Source organism: Hyperolius riggenbachi, chromosome 1, assembly GCF_040937935.1.
Source record: "Hyperolius riggenbachi isolate aHypRig1 chromosome 1, aHypRig1.pri, whole genome shotgun sequence".
Lineage (NCBI taxonomy): Eukaryota > Metazoa > Chordata > Amphibia > Anura > Hyperoliidae > Hyperolius > Hyperolius riggenbachi.
Genome location: NC_090646.1, coordinates 362,423,848 through 362,444,612, shown reverse-complemented (window position 1 = coordinate 362,444,612; position 20,765 = coordinate 362,423,848). Strand labels below are relative to the sequence as shown.

The 20,765-nt window shown below is 42.8% G+C and overlaps 1 protein-coding gene across 2 annotated transcripts in view; it reads left to right on the top strand.

Moving 5' to 3' along the window:
- The window catches only part of LOC137551045 (cysteine-rich protein 1-like), a 47,926-nt gene extending 43,596 nt beyond the window's left edge, over window positions 1–4,330 (top strand). Inside the window, exon 4 of one of the 2 annotated variants that reach the window (XM_068271315.1) lies at window positions 2,790–4,330. In XM_068271315.1, coding sequence (XP_068127416.1) covers window positions 2,790–2,860 — 71 coding nt within the window. In that variant the 3' untranslated portion in view covers window positions 2,861–4,330. Of the gene's footprint in view, window positions 1–2,786 lie in introns of both variants that reach the window. The other variant, XM_068271314.1, reaches the window with a different exon arrangement.
- Window positions 4,331–20,765: the final 16,435 nt, after the last annotated feature.

Below are 20,765 nucleotides of genomic sequence, written 5' to 3'. Positions count from 1 at the left end.
GAATTCCGCTTTAATATCACTTTAAGTTGATTACATGTCTAATGCAGCAGCTGTTACCTTGAGAAGTACACAGTGCCTAATGTTTTTATTACACAGCTGTTGTCTACTTCCTCTTTAAAGAGTCTGCCATCAAGTTAATACCTACATTATCTGAAAGTAGCTGTCATCTGTTTTTTTTTTGTTTTTGTTTTACTCACAAGTTTTATGCTAGGCTCAAGGCACTAAACCTATTTGCACTGATGTCAAACAAGTTGTTTAATGCCCTGATACTATCATGAAGATTGTAAATCAATGACTTCTATCAGACAAGTGTTTTACTTACTAAGAAATTTCCTTTAAAACTAACCTTCTGCTCTCTTTCAAGCAATAACTGAGCAGTAATTTTGCATAAGAGCAGCCTTCTAGTACGATTTAAAGTGCACCTCAGACGAGATGCGTCTCAGGTACCATACTTACCTGGGGCTTCCTTAAGCCCCCTTAAGGTCGCTCGTCCCTCATCTCCCCGGGTGGCTCCTGTCGCCCGCAATGCCGCCCTAAAGCCTGGTCAAGTTGCGCTACATTTCGATTGCACAGCCCAGGATTCTCCCCAATCGCGCTCCCGACTTTGGGAGTGTTCTGTGCCTGTGCAGTACAGGATGCCTCCAGGGACAGGAGCGTGACGGGGAGCGCAACGGGGGAGCGCGTCTGGCCCAACTGCGCATGCGTGATGAAGCGCGACTTGGCCAGGCTTTCGGGCAGCATTGTGGGTGACAGGGGCTACCCGCAGGGACAGCAAGAGACAAGCGGCCTTTAAGGGGGTTTAAGAAAGACCCAGGTAAGTATGAAACCTGAGACGCTTCTTGTTTCTCTGATCAATTCAGGGTAGGGTAAATTGTCAACTTCTTGATGAGTATACCCAAGCAAGTCAATTTTTAGATAAGAGCGGCTGGGAGCATCCAGTTAAAAACGCCTTTACTGGAAATACATTAAAAATAGTTGCAAGCAGTACAACAGCAACAGTCCACTAGGAGAGAAAGGGACAAGCATGCAAAGATGTCGACAGCTGTTTCGCACTCAGCTCAAGAGTGCTTCTTCAGGACAAATGAGCCCCCCCATTATCACCCCTTAAATAGTGTACTCACTTGCAATATGCTGAGAGAGGAGGATGCCAACACGGTGCAACCAGAACCGCCGCGCCAGTACTTCCTGAACGCTGTCTGCATTCCAGAAGCCGGAACCGGAAGCCAGTGACGACTTTGAGCACTCCGGAGAAGCTGTGCGGAGTGGTCCTGTGCATCTTCCTCTCTACTATTTTTAGTAGACCCAAGCAATTTTCTTAGTTTTTAATCACTTTTCTCATATTTGGAGAAAAATGTAACACACATTGGTCAGATTTTTCAAATGTTACAATCAATAAAAAAATTTACTGTAAAGCCCTGTTCACAGTGTTCAGTTGCGTTGCAGAACAATTCTGCAGCTCAATTCACTGCCCATACAATTCTATGGGCCTGTTCACAGTAATAGCTCACATTATTTTTCTCCCTGCAAGCAGGTTTTGTATTAAAGTCTATGGTAAGTCTCTATTGCAGTTCACAGTCCTTATAACACATGAGTTATGCAACTGACCACTGTGAACCTAGCCTAAGTCTCAAATTGTAAAGCAATGTGAAAGACGTGTAATCAGATTAGATCCAACCAGATCAGAATCCTATTTTTTGTACTGCAGGCTATGGCACTGGTTTTTCCAGAACATGTTTTTCCAGAACATGTTATTGTCACCAAATTAAATACAAGATGCAGGTTGGAAAACACATTTTTCAGCTTGGTAAGGGTTGATCTTGTTGCAGTTTCTGGCTTATTAACAACGCCATGGGTCAATCTGCAATAGATATTTGTGAAACTAATACTTTATAGTGAAATTATAAATTTAAACCCCACATTCAACAGCATGGAATTCCCTCCCTGTGTTCAGCTCTGCAGGATAACGTACGGTGGAAATGTTTTTTAAGCAATGTATATTTACCCATAATTATTGATCACAATATCCTGTTATTTTGATTGAAGAGCCCCCAGTCAAATTTCCACACCACTACTCATCTGCCATCTGACTGCCAATAATCTCCTTTCGCACAAGAAATAGCAATATTTATATATTAATATTTATTTGCTTTTATTTACTTTTAATCTTATCCTTTATCTATGAGGGTTTTCAATTTTTTTTTAATTTTGACATGTTCCCACAAGTGTCCCTGACCTCCATAGCAATTTTGTGACAATAGCATGTTTGGCGGCTTTGCAAAAAACTCGGAAAGTTGCATAGATTTCAACACAAAAAGCTGAAATCTCTATTTCGTCAGTATTTTTGCACCAGTTTTCTCTACTAGGAAATGAACTATGGAAAATCACATTCTGAATTAGAAATAATTTCTGCCATTTATCTCTAGCCCCAACCACTTACCCACATCTGAGAACTGCACATTGTGTGTGTGTGTGTGTGTGTGTGTGTGTGTGTGTGTGTGTGTGTGTACCTGTAATGAAGGCGGCGGGAAATGTGGGAGCAGGGTAAAGCTGAAAAATGGCTCACCCTGCTCCTGCAAAAGTCCTGGCAGCATTTATTATTATTCCCCCTCCAGGCACCCAAACTACTGACTGAGCGCTGCTATAGCTGTAATTCACATTATGGCCAATGGTGGTGTCTGGTGTGCCCAAATTTCCAGCGTTGGTTTTGCATGATTCATTACATATATCTATAAAGACTGAAAATATGTACAATAGAAGTCTCTAAAGTCTTTTTCTTCTTTTTATAGCAGCACGTGGTCCAGCATCGCGAAGGTCCATTGACAGCAGAGCCGTCACATCTTCCTCCACAATAACTAAATGAGGCAACAGCAAATAATAAAGAAATCATCACATGCATGATCCTTCTGATACTTTTTGTTTTATGGTGTTTTAGATATGTAAATGTTCTTACACAAAACGAAAAAGAGAGAGAGTGAAAGAGAGATAGAATGGGGACAAATATAAGCCTTTTCTTTGTACATTATCAACTGTATATAGTTCCATTAGTTTCAGCTGTGCTAGGGCTTCACACATCCGTTGAGATAACATAAATATTCATGTTGCTGGTGCAGTGTCAGGTGTGGTCCGGAGTGGAGGCATGCCATTCATCTGATGACTGGCAACGCTTTCAGAAAAAAACATTTGCAGGGTTGAGTTGTTGCAAGCAGAGCATAGATACACATCAAAATCATGATTCCGTCCCTTACATCTGTTCCCTGTACGTCCGGTATCTGCTGTGTTACACGACTAATTATCACTTGCTAAAACAGTTGTTTTGCAATGTTAGAGACATAGTACAAGGTAACAATTATATACCATGTACGCTTAAGTACAAAAAATGAATTTAAAAAAATGGCAAACAGCCTTTAATGATGAGACTTTGACCCTACTCTCAAAAATTATGAATGAGTAATAAAATGGCCCATATGCAATTCACTTTTTCACCTGAGTTATCTCCTAGGAGATAATTTTCATATCCTCTTTAAAATAATTTTCAAGCATTTTACAATGGAAAAGGTACCTAAAAGTAGGTAAAAAATAACTATCAAAGTTATTTTGAGTATTTTCTTGTTTGCTGGTGGTTTAAAAGTCATTTTATGATGAGGTGTAAAAAATATCACCTAGGAGAAAACTCAGGAGAAAGGGTGAATGGGCCAAAATAAGCGTTATTTAACTTATCAGCAGAGATCTCCAAGCATCTCCAGTGAGGAAATTATAAGTCATCTAAAAAAGCTGAAGATTCTTAGAAAGCTTGTCTGCCATTAAGTGAGGAAATTAAAACATTCAGTATTATCTATATCATGGTGGTTGCCAAAAGGTTAGTAAACTAGAAGTTGTTTGATTGCTATTTCATGCAAGCACCCATAATGAACAGTCTGATCAAGTTGGATAGCAGCTTTCCTTCCTTTACTGGGCCCCAATGATAATTTCTAATTGATATAACAATTGAATTGGACGATCAATTATAGGGAGAATTGAATTGTTAATGGCCACCTTTATTGTTTAAAATAACCTGGGTGAGGGTGGCAAATCCAAGCCACTTTAAATTAGAAAAATGTAATTAGGCTAGTCAACATTTGCTGTGTCACTTATAAAATAACAACCTGAAGATGTTTGAGTATGACTTAGTAAATCAAGCCCCATAAATGTATTTCCAGTTATACTAGCAGAAGTCACAAACACTGTGTACATGGCTAGTAAGGTTTCCTTGTGTGTGCAATAGTTACATTATATCACACAGGCAAGAGATATGTGTTGGCTGTTCATAACAATCATGCAATTTTCTGTACCAATAAACAATTCAAGAAAATCCTTCACTGACTTTTATCTTTTATTTAGTTTTAATAGAAGGCACCCCACTGTTTTGGCTATTTAAAGTGTTTATGACTGTCACTTGCCAAGCTATGGGTTCATCCAAATGCTTCAGAAAATACTCTATATAGTACTATGGCTGCTACTAGCAATGTGATTAGTCTTACAAGTAGTAGATACAAATTCCTGTGCCACATTACATTGTCATTTGCTTGACTTCTGTCAAAGACACGAGGTACCAATTATTGACCTGATCTTGTAGGACCTTTGTTTATTCAATTACAAATGTATTTTTTCTTTCTGCTTTGATTTGTTTTGATTACTTGATTACTGTACAAAGTTTAAAAACGGTTCTTTAAGTCATTTTTTAGATTTATCAATCCTTTTCAAAGACAAAACTTAGTAGGATAGGGTCGCATTTCATCACGTAACATGGAATATAATGCTACTAATATGCAGACAAACTGTATGCCTAATACAGCAAATAAAGGGTATGCACTGTGACTTCCTTGTCATAGCCCAGTTTTGTTCCAGTAATCATTAGACTTTCCAATGTAATCACGGATGCATTATCATTCATATTCCTTACTTTTTTTTAGAGTTCACTTACTTGATCCTCATATCATGAAGACAGCTTGGTCCTAATGAAATTTAAATACGTTTTAAAGGAATACTTAAGTCAGGAAAAAAAAATGACATTTACTCACCTGGGGCATCCCTCAGCTCCCCGAAGCTGGATGGTGCCCTCGCAGCCCCGCTCCGATCGTCCTGTCCCCGCCGGCGGCTACTTCCGTTTCGGCGACAGCCGCCGACAGGCTGGGAACGCGGCTGATTTTCCGCGTTCCCAGCCGCTGCTATCACCCTCTATGCTGCTATAGCGTCTATATATACGCTATAGCAGCATAGAGAGTGATAGCAGCGGCTGGGAACGCGGAAAATCAGCCGCGTTCCCAGCCTGTCGGCGGCTGTCGCCGAAACGGAAGTAGCCGCCGGCGGGGACAGGACGATCGGAGCGGGGCTGCGAGGGCACCATCCAGCTTCGGGGAGCTGAGGGATGCCCCAGGTGAGTAAATGTCATTTTTTTTCCCTGACTTAAGTATTCCTTTAAGATACAAATGTATGATTATTACTGCTATGTTACATGTGGAACATTTGCAGCAGTGGTCTAAGAAATCTCTTTTTACATATTTTTATATACCTATATTAACCATTTGCACTCTGAAGTCTCATATGCAGAACATTTTTTTCTCATAAAAAGCAAAAAAAAAAAAAAAAAAAAAAAGATGTCACAAATGTTTCATGTGTAATGTAAATCTTAATTAACAAAATACTGTAGCAATTTGCAAAAGCCAGCAAGCCTCTCATAATATTACTTATTCTCCCCACTATAACCCAGTGTGATCCACTGCACTGAGAGCAAACTTGGGCATCATACTTTATTGGGACCATGCATCGACAGAGGGTGCTGACATAATTAGGCATATGAATCAGTTTTAAGGGAGCAATCAATTTTCAAAAAGTCTAAAAGGAGAATAAACGAGGATTCTGTATTATTTTATTTTTTTTGTTTATTGTTTTTTTGCTGTCTGTGAAAAAAAAAAAAAAGCTATTGTGTGCACGTTAGGTAAAACCCTCCCTTAAAGCGGACCTGAACTCAGAACATCCTCATTGCTCTAAAAGATACACAACAGCATAATAACCTGAAGGCTGGGTGCACACATGGCTGTGTGTGAAAAAGCGAGTTTTCTGCCATATGCATTTTTGTGTGTGCGTGTTTTTAGTGCATTTGCATTAGTGTTTTTTTTTTGTTTTTTTTTTTAACGCATATGCGGTTTTCTAGCATTTTTATGCATTTGCGGTTTGCATATACAGTACAAAATGCATATGGGTTTTGTATGCGTTTTCAAAACAATTAAAAACCGCATTAAAAACCGCATACTATTGCGTTACCATTGACTTTCATTATGTGCGTTTTTGATGTATAAATACATTTATTTAAAAAAGACCCTGTCAGTAAATAAATATGAGAGCTACTGTAACCGGATTTGTACACTGCTATCATCTTCTATTGCACAGTACAAACAAATATTTTACAAATAAGTTTTCTGAGCAAATAAGGATCTATGAATAATACACAGTTGACACCTTGTTAAGAATATTTAGAAGGGACAGTCAGTAAATACAATAATACCAAAACATAAGAGTCCTGACCACTCAAGCTTCAAATACATACACATGTAAAAATCTTTGGTGAAAACTTCAGTAGACAGTTTCTCTGCATTTTTTTTTCAGATATGCCGTTTGGCCACCTGTTGTGTTCCTTATTATCTCCCTCTAGGATGGACCAACATGAGATGTTCTGCTTTGAGAATAGCTGTCAAAGATTTTTCAACTCATCAGATGAAGGAGCTGATGTCAGGGGACACATTTACACACAGTACTAGATTGTCATTTCAGATCAGAAATGGAAATTTATGTAAAAAAAGTAAACTGTATGAGTGCAGGTTAACTGTCTAAGAGGATAATGGATAAACGAGCAGCAATGGAGCTCACAATGCATTTCAATAACTGAAAGATGGCTTAAGTGCAGGTGCAGTATTTTTTTCATCTAATCTTAAAGAGTAACTGTCAGGCTGCAAAAGCTACTTTAAACCTCTATTCTCCTGTGTTAAACAGTTTAGAAGGAAGCCAAAAGGCAATACTGAAGTTAAAAATCTCTCTTACTTTTGATGTGTGCTGAACTGCAAGGCTGTTATTCCCAAGCTCTTAAGAGGCCGAGAGGCCGCATCCCATACTGCAAAGCATTCTGGGGCTGCTTCTTTCCACCTTGGGTCCTCCCCTCGGCTGCTAGTGAGAAGTTACAGGCTCATGTTACAACAGCTTGTAACGCAGTCCAGCTCACAGCACTGAAAAATCTCCGAGGAAGAGTATACTGCATGAGTCCGCTATTGTTCCTAGCCACATGGCTAATTAATATTCACTGCACAGTAGTGTTGTCTTTTTTGTGAGTCGAATCATCAGGAAGCAGGGAGGATATTACATCACAATTGGCTTCATAGGAGACAGACAAACATGGAACCTGCCATGAGCTGTCAGGAGCATCATTCTCTGCAAATACTATATAAAAATTCTGTGAAATCCAAACGTGGACAGTGAAATGCATATGTAATGTAAGTACAGCCAATATTTAGCTACTGATATATGTGTTTTTTTTCTCTGAGACCTTATACCTAACAGCTCCTCTTTAAAAGTATACATTCTGAGGCCTTATCTGTCACTACTTTAGTGTTTCACTTTGATATTCTCACATAAATTTCCACATTCTGCTTATTGTAAGCTTCATTGATTAGGTCTGCAAAGGAGCTCAGAAGAACAGGGGGCTTCCTGGTGTCTGAAAAAGAACTGCTGGATGAAAAATTTAGGGTAAAGTGATGATAATTACATTAACAGGAAATGGTTAAAATCTTTCTTCTTTACCCCCCACCCCAGGTATCTAGGGATCCTTGCAGTGACTAGTAAGGTCAGCTTTGGGAACAGTCAGAACTAGAGTTCAAGGCATCACTGTTCAGTGTCAGGGCAGTGTTCCACAATAGTTAGTTGGTATTCTTAAGTACCATGTTGCACTACAATGATTTTGATTTAAATCTATATTAAAATCTATATTAATGATGGTTCAATGTCTGATTCCTCTATATATTTTGTATGAACAGAATAACCTAATGATGCAAGGGTAAGGCAGGAGAAGATGCATTCACTTTTGGATATTGTGTAAAGCCTGTCTCATGCCCAAATATACTTTTAGACTAATTTAATAAATTGCTAAGCAATCACATTGTCCTGGTACTTTTGACTAATATTAAATCTTAATACATTTTATACATCTTGACAGTTAAAACAAAAATAATAATAAAATGACCGGTACCTGCAAATTAAGATATTTAATATTACAGACTGAAAATCATGTACAATTTAACTTTCAGGAAAAAAGTAAGTTATTGGTAGATGTACAGTACATTTGAAAAACACTGATTAGTGTCTGTAGTGGGTAAGGAAATGTCTTGCACTGTGCCAGAAAGTGAAGTTAATTGCTGCAATGCTTTGATGCTTAAAAGTTTCCATGGTAACAAAATGCTTCAGGGGAGGGAGAGCGGAGGATGGATGCTGACAGGCAAGTTTTAGAGAAAGAATCATGCTCTGCTAACAGCCAGAATTGTAGCTTTTACTATGCTATTATCTGATTGAGTTTTTGGATGTACGTCTGTTATAGAATAGCCTTGCTTAACAAGCCATACAGATGTTCCATATGTAACGTGATCATTTCTACTGATCAAACTGCACCTTTAAATAAATGTTCCATAACTAACAAGGAGCTCATAATTAGTGCAGCAAAATAATGTAGGCAGCAACTATAACAATAATTCTAGCAAATTGAATTCCATGTGTAGTTCTTTTTCTTTTGGTTCAGCAATATCTTTTCAAATTGAGAAATCCTTAAAACCATTTTTTTAAGATATAGTTTAAATTGATGTGACGTTAACTCTGTATGTTGACGTAACAGACATGCTTACATGTTTTCACCATTACATTTTTCCCATTGTTTTTTTGTTTTGTTTTTTCTTTTTTTGCCTGCATGAGAATGGCCATCTTTTGTTGCTGATGCCAGCATTAACTCAGCATGTCAGCAGAAAGTCTGTCAGAGAATACGATGTTCTACTCTCCGCTTTCTTTGTGCAAGGTTTGCTGATGTCCACAGTCCATTCTAGGGTAAACATGAGAATGGCCATGAAACCTTAATAGTGCTTCACTTCAGGACAGGAGCTGCACTGACGAGATCACATGAGGTAATAGTCATATGTGCTTTAAAGAGACTCCGTAACAAAAATTGCATCCTGTTTTTTATCATCCTACAAGTTCCAAAAGCTATTCTAATGTATTCTGGCTAACTGCAGCACTTTATACTATCACTGTCTCTGTAATAAATCAATGTATCTTTCCCCTGTCAGACTTGTCGGCCTGTGTCTGGAAGGCTGCCAAGTTCTTCAGGGTTGTGGTTCTGCTATGAACTCACCCTTCCAGGCCCCTCTCTGCACACTGCCTGTGTGTTATTTAGATTAGAGCAGCTTCTCTCTTCTCTCTTATCTTTTACAAGCTGGATAAATCGTCCTCTGAGCTGGCTGGGCTTTCACATACTGAGGAATTACAAACAAGGGCAAAGCTGTTTGCAGGAAGAAAAGAGCAGCCTGAAACTTCAGTGCATGGGGCAAAGAAACACACAAATGATCTCTTGAGATTCAAAAGGAATGCTGTATACAGCCTGCTTGTGTATGGATGTATTTTTCTATGTGTGGACATACTGTACATCAACCTACTTCCTGTTTTGGTGGCCATTTTGTTTGTTTACAAACAAACTTTTTAAAACTGTTTTTAACCACTTTTAATGCGGCGAGGAGCGGCGAAATTGTGACAGAGGGTAATAGGAGATGTCCCCTAACGCACTGGTATGTTTACTTTTGAGCGATTTTAACAATACAGATTCTCTTTAAGCGTGCAGTAATATTTGAAAACTTTATTTTGAAAGGTGTGCATTAATCCTGATTTCAGTGTGTGTGTGTGTTTTGTAATGATCAGTATTAGCTCTAACAGCCCAGTAGTCAGTATTTTATTCAGAGTGTGATCACACGTGTCTTTGTGCACAGTATAACAAAGGAGTACTCCTATGTGATAGCCCTTGGCTGTAGGGACTATCACTAAATAGAGTGGTCATGCAGGCAATGTCGGTAACAGGTCGGTCAGGTAGCGGTACAATATCGTCAGGCAAATACGTAGTGAGTAAACAAGCCGAGGTCGGTAATAGATCAGATGAGCAAAGGTACAGAATCAGGAGGCAATATCAGAGTCGGGGTCGGGCCGAGGTCGGCAACAAACAAATAGGCAGAGTACAGAATCAGGAGGCAGAAGAATAGTCAAGAGTTCAGGCAAAGTTCATACACAATGAGGATATACAATAATGTAGTTAGAATTATGACAGATAATAATAATATTCCTAAGCTATGTGTGAATCCCCGGGGTCCTGCCGGATCAAACACACCAGGAACTGACTAAGGTCTGAGAGCTTAACCGCAAAGTATCAGCAACAGCAGACAACGAGCTACTGGCAGCTCAGGTCTTAAATACAACCAGGCAATCCAGAAGTTCCGCTCAGCGCACCACAGCCAATCAGCAGAGGAAGTCAGCCCATCACCCGCCTCCTTAACGCATAAAGGTCCTGTCTCCTGGTGCGCGTGTGCGCTATTCTGTCCTGATGCACCCTGGAGAGACCTGTTCTGCCGGAAAGAGATGAGCGAGTGGACGCGGCGGAATCCGCCGTGACGTCAGACGCGGGAGCGGCTGCCGCGCCGCTCCCCGCTACAGAGGTAACAATATTCCTAACATTTGTTTTGCTGATGGATAACTGCATCATCTGATACCTGGTGTTGCAAACAATACCATTTGGCTGCATTACTTTACAGCTGGAAGGTGCTTGGAGGCCAGCAGACAGGGTTGAACCATCTCACAAGTGCACAGTTCAGCCTCCCATGTGAAAGAGACCTTGATGCATGACTAACATAATTTCTGTCTTTCTATGTACTTCAGATCCATGGATGTGAAGAAGTATGAGCAGTAATATAGTCCTGAAAAGATATACTGCTACAAACAACCGCAAAAGGCTCAGAAAAGTATTTAGTGAGGGAAAAATGTTCAAAGAGAGTTGAAAATGTTAAAGAAAGGTAGAACCAGTGTTAAAGTGAACCTCCAGACTAAAAATCTACTCAGCAGCATTGAAAAGACTTGGTATTTCTTTAACAGTTTCAAAGCATCAGAACTTTATTTTTCTTATCCAAGCCTAATTTTTGGCTGTAAAGAAGCTAAGCTCCGCCCCATCAAAGAAAACTGCCCGGGCATTTTTCCCCTGATACTGTGCAAAGCATGATGGGATTTTTTGATGTTGTCTAGCAACTGGGAGGGGTGATCAGGACACAGGACAGTTAGAACTGTATCATGCTCCCTGTCACCTCCTTTCAACCATAGAGATGGCTGCCCTCATGAAATCACAAACATTTGCCTGTTCTTTTAAAACAGGGTGGGTAAGAGATTATATTACCTATCTATTTCACTTAACATTACTAATGTAACTTAATAACAGTATGTTTGTTTAGGCTGAAGTTCCTCTTTAAAGTCACATCGTGTAGTCAAAGGATTTTTTGGAGTCAGCAGCAGTACACACTTTTTAAAGTCAACTTGTAACCTTAATAAAATAAAAACAAATACTTACTGTGAGAGTGGGAAGTCTCTGGATGCTGATGAGGGTTCCCCTGTCAGCCAGCTTGTTCCAGTGCTGGGACCCTGGAACTGACATGTATATAACTGCCATATAACAATAACAAAAGTGCAGGCACACTAACAGCTTTCCGCTCGGGCACTGGCAGAAATAGCCAAGCCCAATGGGGTCAGCTCTGCTAGTGCGCCTGCACGCAGCAGTGACAAGCGGACTTTTGGGGGTCCCAGCACTGGATCGCCTCTGATGAGGAGGACACGGAAAGCCTCTTTAGGATACAGAGAATTCCCACTCCTAAGGTAAGTCCCCCTAAGGGCAATTTTTTTCCCTTCAGGTTCACTTTAATCAAGAATGTGAAGTCTGCTCTATGTTTCTGCAGTTCATCCATTTACAACACCCTCTAAATCAGGGGTGCCCACACTTTTTCGGTTCGCGAGCTACTTTAAAAACCGCCGAGCCCCGGAGATCTACCTCACCCCCCCCCCCACACATACAGTGTCTCGTAGCCACCGCCCCCCCCCCCCCCCCCCCCACACACACACACACACACCATATCCCAGCATAGATAGGCATGGTTCTGCACAGAGAAAAAGTGATTCCTGCCTGTGCCAGATTCAGGCTATACAGCAGGAAGTTAACCTCCTGTAGACACACACAGAACTGCTGCTACCATATTACCAGCATCTGAGCAGCTCCCAACCCGTTATAAATATAAAACAATTCATTTGCACTTTAGAACAGAGTCCCTGGGCTATTTAAAGGATAATTGTTTACAGTAGCTCTGCTCTAGTTTCAGCAGAAAATCACTCTCCTTCCCTGCGTCACACCTAATTACTCATCAACCCCCCATGCCTTTGCCTGGAGAACGGCTTCCCCCTTCTCCCATCCCTCCTGTGACCTCATGCTGTTTTCCTGGAAGGGTGACCAGGTTATTACAGAGGCATTGCTGACAGCTGGAAGATGCGTGCTTTGCAATAGGCTGACAGCTGCAAGCAGCAGAGGCAGGACTCAGAGGAATATGGCACTGCGAGCAGCACTACTGACCTAAGGAGGTGCTTTCTCTGCTCTCTGCTAGCCGGGAACTCTCTCTACAGACCGGCAATCCAGGAAGAGACTCTGCGGAAGACAAGTGGCCTGGAGGGGAGGAGACGCTGTACAGTTCTCTGAGCCTGGAGGGGAGGAGATGCTGTATCCTCATTTGCTCATTTCTCCTTCAGCCACGCCTCCCCTTCAGCCGCGCCTCTCCCTTCTCCTCTCTCCTCACTGATGCTGCCTTGGCAACAAAATCTGACAGCCGCAGCTGCAGAATTAGACAAGACGCGGCCAGGCGGCCGCGATCTACTCTACAGGCGGTCGCGATCTACCGGTAGATCGCGATCGACCTATTGGGCAGCCCTGCTCTAAATGCAACTTTCTGGATGTCAAGGTCCTCTTCCATTCATATTTACCACCTGCATGCCTTACTCATTTATTGATATTTTACAATGTTGTATAATATGATGACGCATTATAAATAGCATAAGTTATTGATTACTTCTGATTAGAGATGTTGCGAATGGTTCCCGAACCGTTCGCCGGCGAACATCTCTGAATCTATGGGCCTTGTACTACTTCAGGGTCGCTATGACCCGGAGTAGTACATCTGCGCTGGCCCAGCAGTGCGCATCCTAGATCGCGCTACTGTTGCCGGGGACTTTCTGCGTGTAACGAAAAATCCGCAACGCCGGATGGATTGCGGAATAAAGGTTGCATCCAGTCCGGCAAGCGGACTTTCCAACACGGGATGCGGAAATTCGTCCGCATCCGCTGCGCAAAGCCTTCCGAGCGCTCGGCGCCAAACTCACCAGCATGCTGCTCACCAGCATGCTGCTCACCAGGGCTCTGCCATCTTGCCTCTAGGGGGTGCGTGCGCGCCAGACACGCCTTTATACTCTTAGAAAGCGTGTCAGCTGACCTAGAGGTCAGCTGACGTTTTAGCCTGCTCTGATTGGTTGCTGCTTGGGGTGGAGACTTCTCTCCCAGGCGGTATATAAGGAAGTGCTTTGCAGTCACACTTCGTCTGTGTTTGCGATACCCTGTATCAGCACTCAGACCTAGTCTGCCTTGTATTTGAGATTGTGTTATATATTGGTTTATCACCAATATATACACATATTATACTATCTTGATTTATCGTGTATGATTCTGTGCCTGTCTTGACTACTCTTCTGCTTCCTGATTCTGTACTTCGCCAGCCCGTACCGTTATCGACTATTGGCTTGGTTTACGACTATTCTCTTGTCTCACGTTTCTGTCAGGCTGCCGCCTGATCTGTTGCCGAACCTCATTTTGTCTGACCTTTCTCCCTTCAGTGGAACGTCTCGCACTGTAGGGTTCTATCAGAGGCTTGCCTCTTTGAGACGACTGCCACTAGCAAACCCTTGCTGCTAGAGGCCGAGACTACTCCACTCCGTCCTTTGGAGGATCTCACACACGGGGTTCCCATTCAGAGGTAACCACACCTCTGAGGAATTACTGTGTGGTGGATTTTTCCACAGACTTATTTACGCTGTATATTATTGTTGTCTGCTGTTCCAGCTTCCCTGGAGGTTGTATCTCTGTGCCCTATAGAGATACTCGATTGTACCAAGCACCCTCTTGCTTACGATTGTACTGTGTCGCGCTATACTTGCATTATTGGTGATTCTGCAGATCACCATATAATCAGAATCTGTGCATCCTGACACCAATCGTTACACTGCGCATGTGCGTGACTTCATGAGTGACGTCACGCTCATGCGCAGAGAGTGCCCGGCAACAGGAGCGCGATATAGGACACGCACCGCTGGGCCAGCGCAGGCGTACTACTTCGGGTCACAGCGACCTGGAAGTAGTACAAGGCCCAGAGAGATTCGCCCGGCGAACGGTTCGGGCCATCTCTACTTCTGATGATGTTGGATTAAGTTACAGAAGACAGAGCAATCAGTCACCTGAAATTCATGTCTAACGTTTAACATGATTGGTTTTAGTAATCATGCAACCACATTTTCTGTTCTTGAAAACATTTAAGCTACTGCCACAAATCGCTTGATTCCCAGATTGATTCCCATATGTGCCATATGTGTTCCAATTTCCATCAAATTAGTTGAGTTTTTTTCATAAGCACTCTCTATATGGATAGTTTAACCATGCTCTGAGGCCATCAAACCTGAATGAACTAGAGATGTTCTGTAAAGAGGAATGGTCCAAAATACCTTCAACCAGAATCCAGACTCTCATTGGAACCTACAGGAAGCATTTAGAGGCTGTAATTTTTGCAAAAGGAGGATCTACTAAATATCGATTTAATTTCTTTTTTGTAGTGCCCAAATTTATGCACCTGCCTAATTTTGTTTAAACAAATATTGCGCACTTTCTGTAAATCCAATAAACTTCATTTCACTACTCAAATATCACTGTGTGTGTCTCCTATTCAGGGGTTCCCAACCTTTTTTGGCTCGGGGACCGCTTTCCCGTCCAAACACTTGTCCGGTGACCACTGGGGAAAGGGGGGCTTGTTGTCAGCAAATTGGATTGGGCAGGGAACAGGGCTATGGTGTGGGCATAAGGAAAACCACTGGGCCTCAAAAACAACCTCACACAGGCACAGATGTTCCACCAGTATTAGGTAGCCCCCTCCCCAGTTTAGATGACTAGATTTGCCCCTAGTGTTATGTAGTCCCCTCCCAAGTATTGATAGCTAAGTGTACCCCCAGTGTTCTGTAGCCCCCCTTCCCAGTTAGCTAGATGTATCCCCAGTGTTTTGTAACCTCCCTCCCAGGTTAGGTAGCTAGATGTGTCCCCAGTGATCTGTAGCCCCCTCCCAGGTTAGGCAGCTAGATGTGCCCCCAGCGTTCTGTAGCCCCCCTCCTAGGTTAGGTAGCTAGATGTGTTGTTGCCCCCCCTCCCCCAGTCAGCCTTACCACCACAGGTCTGGCATGTTCTATTTTCTTTCAGTTGAGCAGCATGCAGCAGAGAGTTTTTTCAGCATCGAGCTGTTAAAGTGAACCTAAAGTCACTTAAAAAAAACGAGATTAACTCACCTGGGGCTTCCCTCAGCCCCTGCAGACGATCGGTGCCCTCGCAGCTCCGCTCCGATGTCCCAGGACCCGCCGGCGAGCACTTCCGGTTTGGCCGTCACCGGCCGACAGGGATGGGAACGCGAGTGATTGTTCGCGTTCCCAGCCTGTATATCGCCCCCTATGCTGCTATTGCGACCCCCTGGCCGCAATAGCAGCATAGGGGGCGATATACAGGCTGGGAACGCGAACAATCAGTCGCGTTCCCATCCCTGTCGGCCGGTGACGGCCAAACCGGAAGTGCTCGCCGGCGGGTCCTGGGACATCGGAGTGGAGCTGCGAGGGCACCGATCGTCTGCAGGGGGCTGAGGGAAGCCCCAGGTGAGTTAATCTCGTTTTTTTTAAGTGACTTTAGGTTCACTTTAAGAGGAAGCACAACTAATGTTGTAATAAGAACAGCGCCACCTACTGACACTCTGATGCATGCTGCTCTGTGCCCAGCACAAAACAGCCCACGGACCAGCAGTGGGCCGCGGACCGGGGGTTGGGGACCCTATATATTTAACTGACTATTTTATCGTAGCAACCAACGATTTATACAGGAAAATCATGACAATTAACAAGGTTGCCCAAAAGTTTGCATCCCACTGTAAGTAGGTTTGAGGTCAGGACTCTGACTGGGCCACTCCAGAAGGTGTATTTTTTTTTTTTAAAGATTCTTTATTTAAAAGATTTTAAACACATAAAACAACATATAGCCAACAGCAACATACTGTGTATAGTGACATAGGAACACATACGGTGGTCAGCCAGTGCTGAACCATCAAATTTACATCACAGTATTAACATTGGACTGAACATGTAATGAGTCAATGGAGCTCGAACAGACAGAATAGGAAAACAGAAGATTTAGTGATATTATCTACACCTGTGATCTATGAACCACATGTCTGCCCCCATGTGTGCATAAGTAAGAACCCCGTCTTAGTCCTCCCAAAGGGAGAAAAATAGTCTGAGGTGGGTCCAGGGCCCATAGGGAACATCCACCTGGCCCCATCTAAATGATGAAAGAGGATATCACATTGGGGTTTATGCAAAAAGGTGTGATATTATAGCCTGAAAGATGGCAGGAGGGAACATACACTTCAGAACCAGATTATATCAGCATAGAGACACAAATAACAGTACACAAAGAACGGAAAACATCTAAGAGAAGGAGAAGAAGAAGAGAGAGAGAAAGTAAGTAAGAACAGGAGTGTAGACTCGTGGCCAAAGGAGGCCAGCTGGGAGGTATGAGAGGAGGAAAAGGAGCAACTGCGGCGGATGGGGAGAAGGGGGGAAGGGAGCAGGCACATATAGCTTCAAGTCAAGTATAGCCCAATGTCCACGTATGCCAACTCTGTGTGTGTTATCACCTTCAAGGATGATCGAAGGTTTCATGTGCATGTGAGTTCCATAAACTCATCGGTTTCCTCAAATTCATGCCAGGGGGCCCAGGTGCGGCCAAACTGCTCCTCCCTATCGTGTATTAATTGAGTGAGATTCTCCATCCTTTTGATATATTGCACTTCTAGCAGCCACTCTCGGACTGAAGGTGTAGATGTGGATTTCCAATGCCGAGCAATGAGCAGTCTTGCTGCATTGATTAAGTGTTTGGATAATGATTTTTTATATCTGCTCAGACTTCTGGGTGTGTTATGTATCAAATAATAAGCTGGGTCCGAGGTAGGCTCAACTCCAGTGATCTTGGATATAGTTGCCTTCACCGTCTCCCAGTATATAGCCAGGCTTGGGCAACTCCAAAAAATGTGCAAAAACGTACCCTGCTGCAATCCACACCTCCAACTTGTCGCGGGAAACATCTTATGGAGTTTTTCAGGCGTGCGATACCATTGCGTAAATAGCTTATAGCATGACTCTTGAATCTGTGCAGACACTGAGGTCTTTTGCGCAAGAATAGTTACTTTTTGCCACTGGGAGTCGGAGAAAGCAGAGCCTAGTGTCTCTTCCCACTTGGTACGAAGATATAGTGCAGATTCCCCACTAGTGGACAGTATTGTATAGATCTGTGATATACTTCTTGTGATATAACCCTCCCCCGAGCATAGTGTCTCAAATTGTGATAGGTTACGGGAGAGTTGTTGTTTAGATCCTAAACTCAGGAGAAAGTGACGAAATTGCAGTAGTGGCCAACTGTCTAAGAGAGGGTTTTTCCTCTGAGCCCGAAGGGATCCCAATTCCAACCAGCCCCTGTCCTTCAGCAGGTGTCCTGCCCGTAAAGTATGGTTCCCACGCCAGTGCAAATATGCCCTTTTACACATGCCTGGAGGAAACCCTGGGTTATCTAACAATGGAGTCAGGGGGGGAGGAGAATCAGATAGCAGGCCTTTTTTGTTGTATTTCGTAAATAGCTGTAAGGTGTGGGCAACCAGCGGGTACGAGATGCCTGAAACAACTGACCTGTCAGGCGCCCAAACCAGGGGCCTGATTCACAAAGCGGTGCAAAGTGTTTGCACGCGAGTGAAAACCCCTTTATCACGCCTAAACTCAGTTTAGGCATGATAAGAAGAAACTCGTGCGAATTTTCCGCGCGCAAAGTTTTGCGCGCGCGCAGCACCCGGCGCTTTGCGCGAAGCTCCCATTAAACCCTATGGGACTTTGCGCGCGCACATACGCGCGGTAGCTTCGCGCGAGTTAGAGCACAAAGCGGTGATAACTTTGCTAGTGCAAAGGTTATCACGCCTAAAGTCTTTTAGGCGTGATAACTGAGTTATCACCGCTTTGTGAATCAGGCCGGAGGGAATTTCCCTCTACTGGTGCTTGTACCAAAGCTGGGTACTCTCCTTCCCTATGCTTGTGGAAGACTTCCGCCGTGTCAGCGCACTCCTTGTGCGCTGATCACGGAGATAGTTCCACAATCGTTACAGAATGACCAGCCAAACCGAAATTCCCAGTGTAGAGGGAATTTCCGATTTGTACGTTTTTGTTGAATATGGGTCCTGTGTCTTTAAGAGCTTAAAAAAACTGGATTCAGAGACTAAGCAGGATTTCCTGGTGCACACCAAAAAACGCTAGCAGATCCACAAAATAATAGCAGATTTTGAAACGCTTTTTGTTATTTTTCTGTAGCGTTTCAGCTAGCATTTTGCGGTTTTGTGAAGCGCTTTTGGTGTAGTAGATTTCAGATATTGTTACAATAAAGCTGTTACTGAACAGCTTCTGTAACAAAAACGCCTGCAAAACCGCTCTGAACTGCCGTTTTTCAGAGCAGTTTGCGTTTTTCCTATACTTAACATTGAGGCAGAAACGCATCCACAATCCAAAAAATGCTTCACCCCGGGAGTATGCGTTTCTGCAAAATGCCTCCCGCTCTGGTGTGAAACACCCCATTGAGATACATTGACCAAGCGTATCCGCAGCCGCAAGCGGCTGCAGAAACGCTGAAAAAGCCGCTCGGTGTGCACCAGCCCTGAATGTGTAAACTTTTGTCTGAATCCTATCTTTCAAATTACTGATCCATCCACGTCAGCTCTTGAATTAGCCTATGTGCTCTTGCAAGGGGATCTGTTCTCCTAGGCTTATAATGTATTAAAAGACAATTCTTGGAATAATAATCTGTATCAATTTCTTACATTGATCTTCTCTCACTGGTTTAAGCTGCCTTGCTTACTACCTGCTCTGTTTGAGTCTGTAGCTGTTAATAAGTCAGCTGATCTATCCCTTCCATACAAAACCATGCAGTATGACAATCAGTTCAATGTTTCTGTTGTCACTTCAGGTTTTAAACAGATGCAAGAGGAATGCTTTGGTTCCTCCCTTGCGTTTAAACAGCAGCCATCCAAAGTTGCTAAAAAGAAAAAATCTAAAAAACACAAACATCTGAATAAAACGTTTCCTATTGATGTTGACAATGATGTTGCTCAGTGTCAGGATTTTTTGCCCCAATCTGAAGCATTTGTGGATCCTTTAATAGACAAAATTATTTTCTATATTAAAGGAGTAAGAAAGTCTATGCATATTCCTGACCCCAATCCTTATGAGTGCTACTTAGATACCGGGTTGTTTGAGCCCCCATTTGCTCCATGGGATATTGGAGCGTTGGTTGATGAGTTCGAGATTGATTGGAAGGCGTTTCGCGATTTCTACATCGCAGAAAGCGCAGAGACGCTAAACTCTTGTGTAAATTCTGTGTACACTTTGATAGATTCTGATGAGTGTGACCAATACTTTGTGGATCCAGTGATGTGTGTCTGGCAGACGATCTTGGATGAGTTGCACACTCACCAGTCAATTGATTCCAATAGAGAGACATCGTCATCAGATGATTGTTCCTGCCTTCCTGGGGTAAAGCATGTAAGTTTAGACACCGTATGATCTGAAATGAATGGGTGTACCTTTGTGATTGATTCCTGTGCGAATCCTGAAAGATTCTCTCCTGACTGTGTGCAGTTTGAATCTAATGCCTGTTTCTCGGATGTTCCTGCAAAGTGTGATCAACATGAATGTGTCATTACTCTCAAAGATATGCGGGATCCTTTGTCATCAAAAAACAGATCTTTAAGATCTTCCATCTATGATCCTGCTATGGGGAAAAGTCCTAAACTATGTAGCATCAAAAGTAAAATTAATATGTCTAATAAAGTTTCTCCTGTTGTTGTCGCTCCTTCTTCTGCAAATGGATCTTTGTCTCATCCTGTTCACACCTGTAAGGGCCCGTTGCCTGATGACAGTTGCTCCAGTGTTTCTGTCCTGAACACCTTGTGGTCTGCTCCGCAGATCGCGGAGGCTTGCGTTACGGAAGCATCAGTTTCACAACCTAAAGCGATCTTGGATTCGCAAATTTTGCGTTCTGTCTCTTCGGATTCGACATCATTAGCCGAGTCTAAGAGTGAGACAGCACTTTGGTTTTGTGAATCTGCCTCTGAAGCATCTTTGCTGTGTCCAGAGAAGGTTTCTCTGAGCCTGCCCTGTACCATGAATAACAATATGATGTCCAATCGCACTGACATTTGGGAGTCCCTTTCTTCCTCTGAAGAAAGTACTGACTCTTCACCCTGTACTCT